This window comes from Mercenaria mercenaria, chromosome 10 (assembly GCF_021730395.1).
Source record: "Mercenaria mercenaria strain notata chromosome 10, MADL_Memer_1, whole genome shotgun sequence".
Classification (NCBI taxonomy): domain Eukaryota; kingdom Metazoa; phylum Mollusca; class Bivalvia; order Venerida; family Veneridae; genus Mercenaria; species Mercenaria mercenaria.
Window position 1 is genome coordinate 2,137,442 of NC_069370.1, and position 13,659 is coordinate 2,151,100.

Here is a 13,659-nt window from a genome sequence, read left to right on the forward strand (position 1 = left end):
GAATCACAGTGCACCAGTTTAAAGCACAACCCTAACCCTAACCCTAACCTAACCCTAACCCTATTTTTAGTAACAATGACCTTGACCTTGATCCCAGAAACCCCAAAATCAATCCCAAGCTACAACTTTTTATAAGTTTTCTATACACCAAGTTTCATCAAGATAACTCATTCCTAAGTTATTGACCGGAAACCCTTTTTCTATTTTAAGTAACAGTGACCTTGACCTTGACCCCAGAAACCCCAAAATCAATCCCAGCCTTTGTCTTGATATAAGCTACATACATACCAAGTTTTATTCAAATATCTTTACCGAAACAAAAGTTATTGACCAGAAACACCAGTTTGACGCCGCCGCCGCCCGCCCGCCCGACCAACGACATACCCCAATCTAATAACTCAGGTTTAATAAAAACAGAATCAGTCATTTGTATAGGAAGTACAACATTACAATGCCTGTACTACAGATAAGCCTGCTCATAATGGCATTATTATATCATCTTGTGTAAAATAGTCACTGAAGAGCTAAAAACTACAAAGATTCCAAATGCAGCAATAGGGATTGGCAATGCTTAAAAATCAGCGGTGTTACATGAAATCTATCTAAATGAACAAACAACAATTTAAGTGAAGTATATGATAATATTCTTTAAGCAGAATTAATAGCTGAATTGTGACAGTAACACAAACAAGGGATGTGGAAATGTTAAATGTTTGTAACCAATATATACTGTTTGATCTACCTGACAAGTAACAGTTTTTTTGCATATTACAGCTTTAAAATTTAAAAATTCTGATATAAACAATATAATTATGGATATCTTCTAAAGATCTCTGTGGGTGGTAGTAGGACCTTTTCCAATCTTTAGAATATTTTTAAGAAAGTCAATATTATTGCCAAAAATTGTTCTTTTTTGCAAAAATCCGGCAAAATCATAATTTTATTTTACAATTTTTTTAAGGAAAAGAGGCTATTACACTATTAAAGTAGCATTTCCTGAAAGTTTTATAGCAAACCATCAACAAATATGCCAAATGTTTGGTTATAATTCTAATGTCCAAACTAGCCTAAATTTCCTATGGAAAATCCTCCACCAAAACTGTTTTGTGAAGTAAATTCAAAATTAAGCAAGGTATTTTAGATCCTATTACAAAGCTCCGATTTCTTTAGAAAATGATGTTTAATACTGATGGCATTGTTTTATATTTCAGAGAATAGTACTGAAATGGAAAAAGTGGATCAAAAATTAACCTTTACCCTGCTAAATTTCTAAAATGGATTGGTCCTTCATTCAATTTGGGCAGAACCACTTGTTTATCAAAGGGGTGTTCACTGAAAATTAATTGAGTAGCAAACAGTGCAGACAATGATCAGCCTGCACAGACGAGCAGGCTGATTTTGGTCTGCGCTGGTCACAAAGGCAGAATCACTTGCCGCAAGCAAGCTGCAGGTTAATGTATCATTACAAATAGTGTATGAATTTGTGCAATTATTATTTTAAACAGATGATGATGCTATTAGTTTTAAAAGTAGCAATAAATTTAATTTCTGTTAAATTTACCTGTACTGGGATCTGGTCTGAAATATTGTCATGAACATAAGGTTAACTTATTGAATAACTATAAAGATCAATGCATTTCAAGTATAGGTTAGTGTTTATTAGTAAACATTTATCAAATTAAATTGGTCTGGCACGACCAATTTAATTTGATAAATGCTTACTAATAAACACTAACCTGTCTAGTGTTTGAAATTATTTTTTGTTTACAAATTTAAGCTCCGCCTACAGTATGTGACTTACCGGGTTAATAAACGACTGGAAGTAAATGTTGATTTACCAAAATAAATTTCCCAATAATTTGAAAAATACTGCAATGCCACTGGACAAAAAATAATTTCAAACACTAATTTTCTGTTAGTGGTACAAAGACTTTCTCTAAGGTTTCTAATAATTCCTGGAAAGAATTGACATACTATATGATTATGTCAAGAAGTAGAAACATTGAATAGGAAGAAATAAGTACAGCTGAAAGTTGATATCTCAAATTCACTCATCAAAATTTCTTCTTAAAACAGGTATTTTCACTATGTATTAAAGTGAATCTGAAGTCCCTCCACTCAAAGTTTCACTTATTACAACGTCAATGCAAAGAAATTGTTGACTTAGGTAAGATCAAACATTTGAAAACATGAAATGAATAAAATCAAATTGAAAACAAGAGCTGTCAAAATATACCAGAATAGTTTAGGTATGAATTATTTTGTGACCTTGACCTTGACCTGAGAGACCCGGGTCATAAGCGCAGCACACCTTCTCAATATGGTTAACATTTGTGTCAAATTATTTTCAAATCCCTTGATGAATGGCAGTGTTATGAACTGGACACAAAAAAGATCCTGTTAACCTTTGACTTCTCAGTGTGACCTTGACCTTGGAGCTAGGGGTCCAGGTCTTGTGCAAGACACATCGTCTTATTATGGTTAACATTTCTGCCAAGTTATTTCAAAATCCCTTTATGGATGGCAGGGTTACAGCCCGGACAAGAATTTACTGGACGCACGCACGGACAGTGCGATTTTAATATGCCCACCTTCGGGGGCATAAAAAAAAAATGTTTCAAATTGCTTATTACTCTCATAATGTATATTAGATGTATTTAGCAAACAAAAAAACCAGTTCCAAGTATCATTCTGAAGTTGAGTTCCACTTATCTCAAAGCATAAGGCTTGGTCTCTTGGAATTTGAGATACCTAGTGTCATATGACTGTATATCTGGTGTAGGTACATATACATACCTACATTCTGGACTGTTAGCAACCAATGTACATATATATCCAGTCTGACATGGACCGGACATTTCAAGGAATAATCTACAAGCTAGTTCCTCCGCTGACAATGAAAGTAGGTTCACTGTAAAATAAAAGATTACGAAATCATGGTATCAAGTCCATTCCAATTAGTAATACACTTATTAGAATTCAGCAAACTACAGAACATTTCAGAAATTTACAGATTTGAGCTAATTACAGCAGGATTAAGACTACGCTAAACCTGTGGGAAAAATGAAATCTGTTGCCTGAAGATTGCTGCTCTAAATAGGTTTATGTACAAGAGTAACAGTAAACAAGGAAATGCCATTCTTTATATTTATATGGTGTTATTGTTAATTGAGTTTATATAATTCTAATTATTACATTTGATAGTTTAGTCAATTCCAAAACTTACCTAAACTGTCATCCACAGTCATTCTGTTCACACCAAGATTCTCGTTGAACACCTCGAGTGTAGATCCCAGGGCAAGTCTCAGTGACGCTTCAGTAAAATCCTTCACAGCTCCTTCACTGTCTTGTAAAACCACTGTGTAGTCAACTATCAAACTACCCAACCTTTAAACAAATAGAAAATCTAACAAAAGTAACACTTGCTCTCAATAACATCACACTGAATAACAAAGGAAATATGCTAATGAAGGTAAGGTACAGCTGAGCATAGATGGCTGAAACTCTTGAACCCTGCCTCCAGTTTTTCTGATTATAATTTAAGTGTACATCTTTGTTCAAACAACAAAACATACCAGTCAAATCTGAACTGACAATCAGTTCAAAAATTTCACCTTGAGAAATTGGCAATTCAGCAAAGGTAACTCTGGTCTATAATTAAGTAATACTCACTCATCACGATGTTATAAATCAACACCTTTGACGAAATACTACTTGATGTATGGGCATGATTCATTCTAATAAGCATGCATAAAACTGTGTAAACATTCTAGAATTTGAATAGTGTTTTCATCTTTTCCCTTACTAATATCCTTAATGATAATACAGTACATCTTTTAAGGTTATAAATGTTTCTGTGGTAAGTTTCTATCCAATTATCTATGATGCAAGAGGAAAACTAGTTGTCTCCAACCACCTATAGCTCAAACAAATTTACACGGCTCAGCAGTATATACAGTTGAAACTCGGTATCTCGAATTTCAAGGGACCGTGCTTTTTATTTCGAGATAACCAGAATTCAAGTTATGAGGAGGGACTATATGGACGAAATAAGCACACATTACAAAAAGAGTTAATAAACAAGAGGACCATGATGGTCCTGAATCGCTCACCTGTTCCCACATGACCCAGTTTTGAGTATGACGTCGTTTTTTCTACTATTTGACTTAGTGACCTAGTTTTTGAGCTCATATGACCCAGTTTTGAACTTGACCTAGATATCATCAAGATAAAAATTCTGACCAATTTTCATGAAGATCCATTCAAAAATATGGCCTTTACAGAGGTCACAAGGTTTTTCTATTATCTGACCTATTGACCTTGTTTTCGAAGGTACATGACCCTGTTTTGAACTTTACCTAGATATCATCAAGGTGAACATTCTCACCAACTTTCATGAAGATCCATTGAAAAATATGGCCTCTAGAGAGGTCAGAAGATTTTTCAAATTTCAGACCTACTGACCTAGTTTTTGACCGCAGTTGACCCAGTTTCAAACTTAACCTAGATATCATCAAGATGAACATTCAGACCAATTTTCATACAGATCCCATGAAAAGTATGGCCTCTAGACAGGTCACAAGGTTTTTTTATTATTTGACCTACTGACCTAGATTTTGAAGACAAGAGACCCAGTTTCAAACTTGATCTAGATATCATCAAGGTGAACATTCTGACCAATTTTCATGAAGATCCATTCAAGGGTATGGCCTCTAGAGAGGTCACAAAGTTTTTCTATTTTAAGACCTACTGACCTAGTTTTTGATTGCAGATGACCCAGTTTCAAGCTTGATCTATATATCATCAAGCTAAATAATCAGACCAACTTTCATACAGATCCCATGAAAAATACGGCCTCTACAGAGGTCACAAGGTTTTTCTATTATTTGACCTACTGACCTACTTTTTGAAGGCACATGACCCACTTTCGAACTTGATCTAGACATCATCAAGATGAACATTCTGACTAGTTTTTATGAAGATCCATTCACAAGTATGGCCTCTAGAGAGGTCACACGGTTTTTCTATTTTTAGACCTACTGACCTAGTTTTTGACTGCACGTGACCCAGTTTCGAACTTGAGCTAGATATCATCAAGATGAACATTCAGACCAATTTTCATACAGATCCAATGAAAAATATGGCCTTTAGAGAGGTCACAAGGTTTTTCTATTATTTGACCTACTGACCTAGTTTTTGATGGCACGTGACCCAGTTTCAAATTTGACCTAGATATCATCAAGGTGAACATTCTCACCAATTTCCATGAAGATCTTGTGAAATATATGGCCTCTAGAGAGGTCACAAGGTTTTTCTATTTTTAGACCTACTGACCTAGTTTTTGATCGCAGTTGACCCAGTTTCAAACTTGACTTATACATCATCAAGATAAACATTCAGACCAACTTTCATACAGATCCCATGAAAAATATGGCCTCTAGAGAGGTCACAAGGTTTTTTCATTATTTGACCTACTGACCTAGTTTTTGACGGCACGTGAACCACTTTCGAACTTGACCTAGATATCATCAAGGTGAACATTCAGACCAATTTTCATAAAGACCCAATGAAAAATGTGACCTCTAGAGTGGTCACAAGCAAAAGTTTACGCATGGACGCACGGACGGACGACAGACGCTGCGCAATCACAAAAGCTCACCTTGTCACTTTGTGATAGGTGAGCTAAAAATAAAAACTGTTTCCTTGATGCCTTGTATACGTTGTCGGCACTTTACGCGTATACGATTCAGTTTGTTTATCAAAGTTTTCAGTTTTTCAACGAATAAAAATGATACTAACCTCAAATGTTTTTGAGTCAACCTTCCTTTTTGTACCACGTTTCCCTCCAGGAGGATTGACAGCATTTCAATCTGACATTTTGAGTGAATGATGCTTTCCCCCCAAGTTAATTTTTGTACAGTCTCATCGCGATTACCTCTAATTTATCCTTATTAAAGATCCCAACTGTTCAAACTAATTAATTCATTAGTTTAAATTAAAAGGAATTTTCATAACGTTTCAAAAACAAATGACTGCTAATTAAAGAAATCTAAAGTTTACATCAAACAATTACCATTATGGCACGTGCAAACAAGTATGACATCATCTCACTTTTATAATCGCCGCAGCTTTGATATGTCAGCAATGTGGCTTTCTGGTTAGGCAATTAACATGGATATGTGTTAAAAACCAACCACATTCACAATGACATGTGTGATATTTTATTGCATATTTTTCTCGCTTCGACTTACCAATTTCACAATGCACTTGAATTATATTGAGAGGACTGAAAAACCCTTTCGACACATCCGGAGTCTCGGTAAGTCAACTTTTGACGTAACCAAAGTTGAATTACATATTGTCCCCTTAATGCAAAAAGTACCAAGTGCCTTCTTTATTCATATGCTCATGGTACCTTTTTGCATTAAGGGAATGATATATAAAGAAGAAAATTTGACGGGAATTGAAAATTTCTTGGACTTAAGCGGAATTTCGAGGTAAGAGAGTTTGAGATGCCGAGTTTCGACTGTATATTTAACAAATAAAGAACATTTCCAAAGCAAAGAACAAGAGGTTGTCATCTAAAATTACAACTTCCCATACTCAGGGTTGTATTTATTTAAGCTCTTAAACACTATCCACTAAACTTTAAAATATTTGATAATGATATCAAATAAAGTTTAAAATGCTGATCTACATTGATCAAAACTTTCAAATACATAATTCAGTGAGTTTGGTTTGCTCACCTATATTTAATGTAACTCTTTAATATTTGCTTCAACAAGTTTATTACACTCACCTATATGAACTCTCTTATACTTACTGAAGTGAGTTTACGATGATATCCACAATGCCATCTTTCATAATTGTCCCATAGTGTTGTGTAAGCTGTAAAACAAGAGAAATTATTACACATATCTCTTTTTATCTAAACAACTCCATGTATAAATCACCAGTGTATAATTGGTGCTATTGACATGTCTATAGTTCAGTATATGCTTGCTGGGCTAAAGTCGAAATTGACTGAAAACCAAACAAGAGATGTCGTAGGACAGCAATGCTTGGCTATTCAACAGCCTTGTCAAATGAATGTCAAATGAATGAATATCAAAGTCGAAAAAGGGCCATAATTTTGCAAAAAAAGCAAAACAGAATTCTGAGACCTGTGCAATGCATGTCAGTTTATCACAGAGAATGAATGTGTGAAGTTTCAATCCATTCCCAAAAGTGGTTACTGAGATACCAGCTTACATACAAAACTTATCTAATTTTGGGACACAGACGAGGGCGCCGATGCATGGGCTAGTCGTATAGATCTACCTATTCTTTGAACAGTCAAGCTAAAAATGAAATTTATTTCTAAAGTCATATAATAAAACGCTTACTGAATGGCTACCAGTCCATAGTAAAAACAATTAGCTCTTGGTCATTTGGCAAATAGTGTTAACTACCGACTGGCCAGGCATTCAATAAGTACATTACTCCTTATTTCGGGTTTGAATCTTTAAGTGTATGTTCAAAGATATGATCTAATGTTTCTTTAATGTACTTTTTAAAAAGGTAATCTGCATAAAATTTAAAAGCAATTTAAACAAAACATCTCTAAGACTCTATTTCACTATTTAATATAGAGTTTTTCATGTCTGACATCTTAATGACCTTTAACAGTCTGCTTCCTTTGCCTGTAATTTCAAATTAATACATCTGCCAAGTTACGAAATCAAAATGCAAAATTACCACTGTTTTAACTTCCAACTGGTATGCATTGTAAGTAAATGGGTTAGAGAGAGTAAGGCCTGGAGGTGCTGTCATATTTAACCTTATTGTGAGGTCTTTTGAAATCAGTCCATCTGCAATAAAAGAATTCATGTGTGAGTTCACTTCCATTAGCAAATTAATCATTCATGTACAAATTCACTTCCCTTAGCAATATATGGGTTAAACATCCAGCAATGAAATAATTCATGTGCAAAGTAACTCCCCTCATCCCACCCCACGCAATGAAATAATTCATGTATATGCCAAGTTCCCTCATCCAGGAAATAACAGGAAATAGTTCATGTGAGAGTTAACTTCCCTCAGCAATGAAATAATTCATGTGAGTTAACATCCCTCAACAATAAAATAATTCATGTGAGAGTTAACATCCCTCATTGCACATCCCTCATCAATGAAATAATTCATGTGAGAGTTAACATCCCTCAGCAATGAAATAATTCATGTGAGAATTAACATCCCTCAGCAAAGAAATAATTCATGTGAGAATTAACATCCCTCAGCAATGAAATAATTCATGTGAGAGTTAACATCCCTCAGCAACAAAATAACCCAGGTGAGAGTTAACATCCCTCAGCAATGAAATAATCCAGGTGAGAGTTAACATCCCTCAGCAACGAAATAATCCAGGTGAGAGTTAACATCCCTCAGCAACGAAATAATCCAGGTGAGAGTTAACATCCCTCAGCAATGAAATAACCCAGGTGAGAGTTAACATCCCTCAGCAATGAAATAACCCAGGTGAGAGTTAACATCCCTCAGCAACGAAATAATCCAGGTGAGAGTTAACATCCCTCAGCAACGAAATAATCCAGGTGAGAGTTAACATCCCTCAGCAACGAAATAATCCAGGTGAGAGTTAACATCCCTCAGCAACGAAATAATCCAGGTGAGAGTTAACATCCCTCAGCAACGAAATAATCCAGGTGAGAGTTAACATCCCTCAGCAACGAAATAATCCAGGTGAGAGTTAACATCCCTCAGCAAGAAATAATCCAGGTGAGAGTTAACATCCCTCAGCAATGAAATAACCCAGGTGAGAGTTAACATCCCTCAGCAACGAAATAATCCAGGTGAGAGTTAACATCCCTCAGCAACGAAATAATCCAGGTGAGAGTTAACATCCTCAGCAACGAAATAATCCAGGTGAGAGTTAACATCCCTCAGCAATGAAATAATTCATATCTGAGTAAATTTCCTTCAGAAACAAAATCATTCAAACATGAGATAACACAGCCATTCTGGAAGGAACAACAAAATGTGGACATTGAATTAATTTTCCTAAATAAATGCACACTTTGAACAATATCATTTTCTAGCAATAAACATATCCTACTGGTTTCATATTCTATACAAAGCCCTCTACCCATCCAGGTTTCATGAAAAAAAAATCTCTTGTACCTTTATAAATTGTTGCAAGATCTATTTTCTGTCATATTTCTACTGTCATCAGAACCATTTTTTTATAATATAACTAAACACTACTATATAAAAGAACATTCATATTCTACTATATAAAAGAACATTCATATTCTACTATATAAAGAACATTCATATTGTCACTTATCTTTGCATACAGTTTAAAAAGATATTTTGTTCTTGGAAAGATTCTGTGCCAGCCAATTAGATACCCTAAATATACAGAGATTGGGGGCGGGGTGGTGGGGGGGCAAGTCCCCTCAAGTGAAAAACCAATAGGAGATTAAAATGCATAATATGCATGTGTATATCTTGCAAAATAAGAAATATAGTCAGTCATACCTTTAAGTGTACAAACTGGTGGTTGAGCACTCCATGTGCCATCCGCTCGACAAACTACAGCTGATAATCCAACTAAATCATATTTTTCGTTGCACGAGAACTTAGCGATATTTCCATATGTAGTTCCAGATGGTACAGACACATTTCCTCTGGCTGGTGCAGTCAACTGGCCACAGTCTACATAAACCAATCAGAGTAAACAAAAAGTCAAACACAGTAAAATTATCACATTCATTTTGCTACAGTAACTCCAACTTAGCCTAGGTATTATCCCTAGTACTGAAGTCAAAACTTATGGTTAGCAGGCATAGTCATATTACTAGTATATATGACCTTTTTACTACATACTTTCTATTCATTTTTATCTCGGTATCACAAACTTACAAGTATCATGTATGGACATTTTAATCCACAGTGCCATCTTAATGTTCAACACCCTCTCCCGTACCTTACTGTTATTGTTAATTGTATGTATTAGACAGTTAATGTAGATGTTGCCACATGACATCAGAACACTCCATGGTTACCCAGGGCCATTATGGCGCATGAGGCACAGTGCCCCATTGTGGACCCATCATTCTGGAGGCTGCTGTAACAACCACTTTCCATGGCATTTTTGTAACTATCTCTGGTAATGTATATAATGGTAATAACTACTGCCCTGCCCTAACATTTTTTTTTCCTTTTTATTTAAAGTAATTTTCTCAAGAAAGAACTGTCTAAATTTTGAAGAAAAAAAAGAACATGTTGTAACCACTTCAGTAAACTCAGTCATGGACCACTAGTTTAGTGAAGATAATTGAAAGAACACTTTATTCAGATGACCTAAACAGTAATAGAATGTAACAGAACCTCTGACTATACAGGAGGATGGGGAACCACTCCATGTTCCATCTTCCTGACACAGTTTGCTAGGGGAACCAGTTACAGTAATAGAATGTAACATTACCTCTCACTATACAGGAGGGTGGGGAACAGAATGCAACGTTACCTCTGACTATACAGGAGGGTGAGGAACCACTCCATGTTCCATCTTCCTGACACAGTCTGCTAGGGGAACCAGTTATCTGGTGCCCTGCATCACAGACATAGGTGGCATAGGCCCCAAATTTCGTCCCACTTATAGTCACACCACCATTCATTGGGTCACTGAGAATTCCACAATCTGCAAGAAATCATCACAACAGTCTGTATTCATAATTAGGCAATACATTGGCTCGTATTATTAAGAAGTAAGTGATACACGGGTCTGTATTCAGAAGAAGTATAATAAACTTATTTTTACTTGAAAGAAGTTGAATCCCTAGAGTATAATGTAATCACTCAGTGACATTTTTTTCATCACTAGAATTACATAATAAAATCTTTAAAAAGATCCTTTGGAAGCAAAGAATGCAACCAAGCAGAATAATAGCAGACACAGTTTGAATGAGTCTGTTCATGCGAGGTAATGAAAAATGCAACACCTCTCACGCCCCCTGGCACCGGCTTAAGCAGAACTCTTTTACACATCAACTGAATGGACTCCATGATCCCATACATGTATTATTATATGTAATTATTCAAAGGGACAGCTTTAGAACTCTTAACATCAGGTTAAAAGTAAACTTGATTTCACGGAGTCTGTTCATGTGAGATAATGGAAAGTGCAACACTCCTCACGCCCCCTAGCACCAGACTGAATGGAACTCTACTACAAATGTATTGAATGAACTCCATGATACAAAAGGACCAGAAAATATAACACTGAATCCAAGTAAAGGGAGACTTTTTACAGCCACCACATGACACTTAAAGATTGCTGTTGTGATAGTTAATAAAATCTGTAAAACAAGTAACTTGATAACTAAGCTATGTTATGTGTAGGTCAAAGTTTCTGAATTATCCTTCATTAGTTCTCCCAGTTACTGTCCTGAAGTTTAAATGTTCAAGAAATAAGTGGTGAACCAAAAGATGAAAATACGCAAAGACTACAATTAATCTAACCTGCATGTTGACAGGCAGGTGGGGAACCATTCCAGATACCATCTTCCGTGCATTGTAGCTCTGTTGGTCCCGTGGGCAGGTAACCAGTCTGACAGGAGAATAAAGCTGTCTGTCCATATGTTGTCCCTCCTGGTAGTGAAACCAGTCCATTATCTGGTCTGGATAGATCCCCACAGTCTGTAGTTATACAGTATAGATTTATTGAATGACTTGCCAGTCAATAGTCAAAACTACTGCCCGAGGTCCAACCATTACATAACACAACAGGAATTAATTTTCACAGTTTTGTTTTTAACTTCTTTGACTTTTTAGTCCAGTAAATGTATTGAATATAGATCAGTTATATAACATAAAAGAGCTGTTTGCAAAACACATATGTCCCCCATGATGGGTTGTCCTATATTCATCCTGTGATCACTATGACCTTGACCTACTAACCCCAAAATCAAATAGGAGTCATCTACTTCATAAGCCCAATTTATTATGCTATCAAGTTTGAAGGTTCTGGGCAAGGGGTACTCAAGGTATTGAGCGGAAACAGTTTTCAAGGTTAAGACCCCTGTGACCTTGACATATGACCCCAAAAACAATAGGGGTTATTGACTTTGTAAGCCCAATCATGCTACCATGTTTTAAGGTTCTGGGTCAAGTGGCTAACGGAAACTGTTTTCAAGGATCAGGCCCCATGTGATCTTGACCTTTGATTTACAGACTCCAAAAACTATAGTGGTCATCTGCTTGAAGGCTCTAGATCCAGTGGTTTTCAAGTAACTGGGCAAGCCCCTGTGACCTTTGACTTACAGACCACTAAAACTAAAGGGGTCATCTACTTTATGCCCAATCATGCTACCAAGTCTGAAGGTTCTGGGTCAAGTGGTTCTCAAGTTATTGGGATGTTACCATTTGCTCTACCGACAGACTGTTGAAAAACGGCGTTAAACCCAAAACAAACAAACAAACAAACTACCGACAGACTGACCAAGCTACCATTCGACACTACTGACAAGTGCAAAGCAACATATCCTCTCTTCTTTAAAAGGGGGTATAACCATAGACTAGCAGTCACATAATAAATATTCTTACTACCGGTTTAATATCTATATTAAAGGAACAGATACTTTAATAAAATCCAAACTGAAGCTTGTACTTAGGCCACACCAAACTGATTACCTGTTCGTCGGATTTCCCACATCAATTTGACGGGGAATGAAAAAAAAATATTTTAATTTTTTTTTTGACCGCCCGCACCTGACATTTTTGGCGCTGGGTCGAAATCAGTAGGAACGAAAAAAAAAAAGGAGGAAATTCCGAAGTTTAAACACACCTTGCATGTAATTTATCAGAACATCGGAAGAACATGTTCTCTGACACAGCCACCGATTCGACTACGTAGTCTCCCTACCACACAGAAGACCTTGGTAGTACATGTATTAGTTTATTCGATTAAATTTTTGTAATATTCGGTCGCTTTAAAAATCGGGCATAACAAAATGGCAGCCCCCTATGTCTGCAAGTTTTACAGAGTTTTTTGGGCTGCTGTGCTTTACAATAAGATGAATCTTTCCACGTAAAACCCACCCAGGCATGTGTGTTTCTCAAACGCAGGTTTTTGTTTTTGTTGATTGTTTTAACATTCTTTATTTGGTTCGAGTGATATTAAATATGATACATGATAATACATCAGGAATTCTAGACATCTGCTTATATGTCACTCAAAAGTGTCAACATTTGTTTTTGTATACTTTGTATAGTTAAACCTTCAAAGTGCTGGATTTTCATTTGATTTCTGACAGTAGAACCCAGCCTGCTGACAGTTAGTCACTTAGCACCGAATAGTACCACATCAGATTAGCAGGTTCAGTTGAGTACTGCATAATCTGCATTTGTAATAGATACATGTTATCCAGCACTTTCAGGGTTAAGAGGTCTAATGTCAAGAGCAGACAAAATTGTTAAGTGATATTTCAGAATAATAATAGCGCTGATTTATTTCTTACTTTTTATTGTATGTATCACACATTAAAAATTCAATGCTCCAAAGACAATGCTGTCTGAATGTTACTTCACACACATTTGTTTTTCCGGCTTATGAACAGAAACACACTTGATCTGGTGTTAAATATGACACAAGTGATT

General features: G+C 36.0%; 1 protein-coding gene across 1 annotated transcript in view; it reads right to left on the reverse strand.

The window, feature by feature from the left end:
- LOC128559747 (sushi, von Willebrand factor type A, EGF and pentraxin domain-containing protein 1-like) overlaps window positions 1–13,659 on the reverse strand; it is a 58,780-nt gene that overhangs the window by 29,486 nt on the left and 15,635 nt on the right. Inside the window, exons 11-18 of the mRNA XM_053552121.1 lie at window positions 11,524–11,700; window positions 10,529–10,702; window positions 9,538–9,714; window positions 7,738–7,850; window positions 6,824–6,888; window positions 3,227–3,387; window positions 2,797–2,911; window positions 1,562–1,578 (exon numbers count right to left, since the gene is read on the reverse strand). Of these exons, the coding sequence (XP_053408096.1) occupies window positions 1,562–1,578; window positions 2,797–2,911; window positions 3,227–3,387; window positions 6,824–6,888; window positions 7,738–7,850; window positions 9,538–9,714; window positions 10,529–10,702; window positions 11,524–11,700 (999 nt within the window). The remainder of the gene's footprint in view (window positions 1–1,561; window positions 1,579–2,796; window positions 2,912–3,226; window positions 3,388–6,823; window positions 6,889–7,737; window positions 7,851–9,537; window positions 9,715–10,528; window positions 10,703–11,523; window positions 11,701–13,659) is intronic.